The sequence below is a fragment of the Capsicum annuum genome, unplaced genomic scaffold, assembly GCF_002878395.1.
Source record: "Capsicum annuum cultivar UCD-10X-F1 unplaced genomic scaffold, UCD10Xv1.1 ctg63119, whole genome shotgun sequence".
Lineage (NCBI taxonomy): Eukaryota > Viridiplantae > Streptophyta > Magnoliopsida > Solanales > Solanaceae > Capsicum > Capsicum annuum.
The window spans coordinates 910-1,544 of record NW_025872131.1 but is presented as its reverse complement, the minus strand read 5'-3'; the positions used below and the strand labels follow the sequence as shown (position 1 = coordinate 1,544).

At 37.0% G+C, this 635-nt stretch overlaps 1 protein-coding gene across 1 annotated transcript in view; it reads right to left on the bottom strand.

Annotated features, from left to right (window-relative positions):
• Positions 1 to 277: 277 nt before the first annotated feature.
• The window catches only part of LOC124893660 (probable ADP-ribosylation factor GTPase-activating protein AGD9), a gene marked incomplete at both ends in the record, with an annotated part of 1,211 nt that continues 853 nt past the window's right edge, over positions 278 to 635 (bottom strand). The window contains one exon of the mRNA XM_047404566.1: positions 278 to 538. Coding sequence (XP_047260522.1) covers positions 278 to 538 — 261 coding nt within the window. The remainder of the gene's footprint in view (positions 539 to 635) is intronic.

Below are 635 nucleotides of genomic sequence, written 5' to 3'. Positions count from 1 at the left end.
TCTTGGATAACACTTCTGCAGGCTTCAGAAAAAACTCAAGCCAGCTCTAGATAGATCATTGTAGAAGTATATCCTGGAGAAAGGCATGATCAGACTAAGGAATTAATATCCTGGGAATGACAACGTGAATGAGAAGTTTATATCTTTCCCTTCTACCTAAATCTGACACTACTTTCTTCATATCTCACAAAAACATGTCAATAATAAAATTTTACTGTGACAACTTTATTAGAATCCTTGTATCACAGTGAACATAAAAATTAGAATAAGAACTCACTTGAACTTTCGACGATTTCGAGTTTTTGTTTGTGAAACCCCTGTCCATTCCATAGTCAGCAAGAAAATTGGTGGACATTGGAGGGGATACATGGTTAAGAACACGTTCAGAACTTATCTCAGAGGGTTGGACATTGACTGTGTACTCAACGCAAGATGTGAATGATGATGAGCCACCAGTTGGTGCATTACTTGCAGAGTTGGAGGAAGAAACTTGAACAGGCGGTTCTTGAGGCTTCTGGTGGTACAGACTTTCACTTGACTGTAAAGATGCTCAATCAATTAATTTGAATTCCAAATTTGTTAAACACCTTACTCTAAACTGCATGCATAAATCTTCATTTCAAAGTAAGTAATTG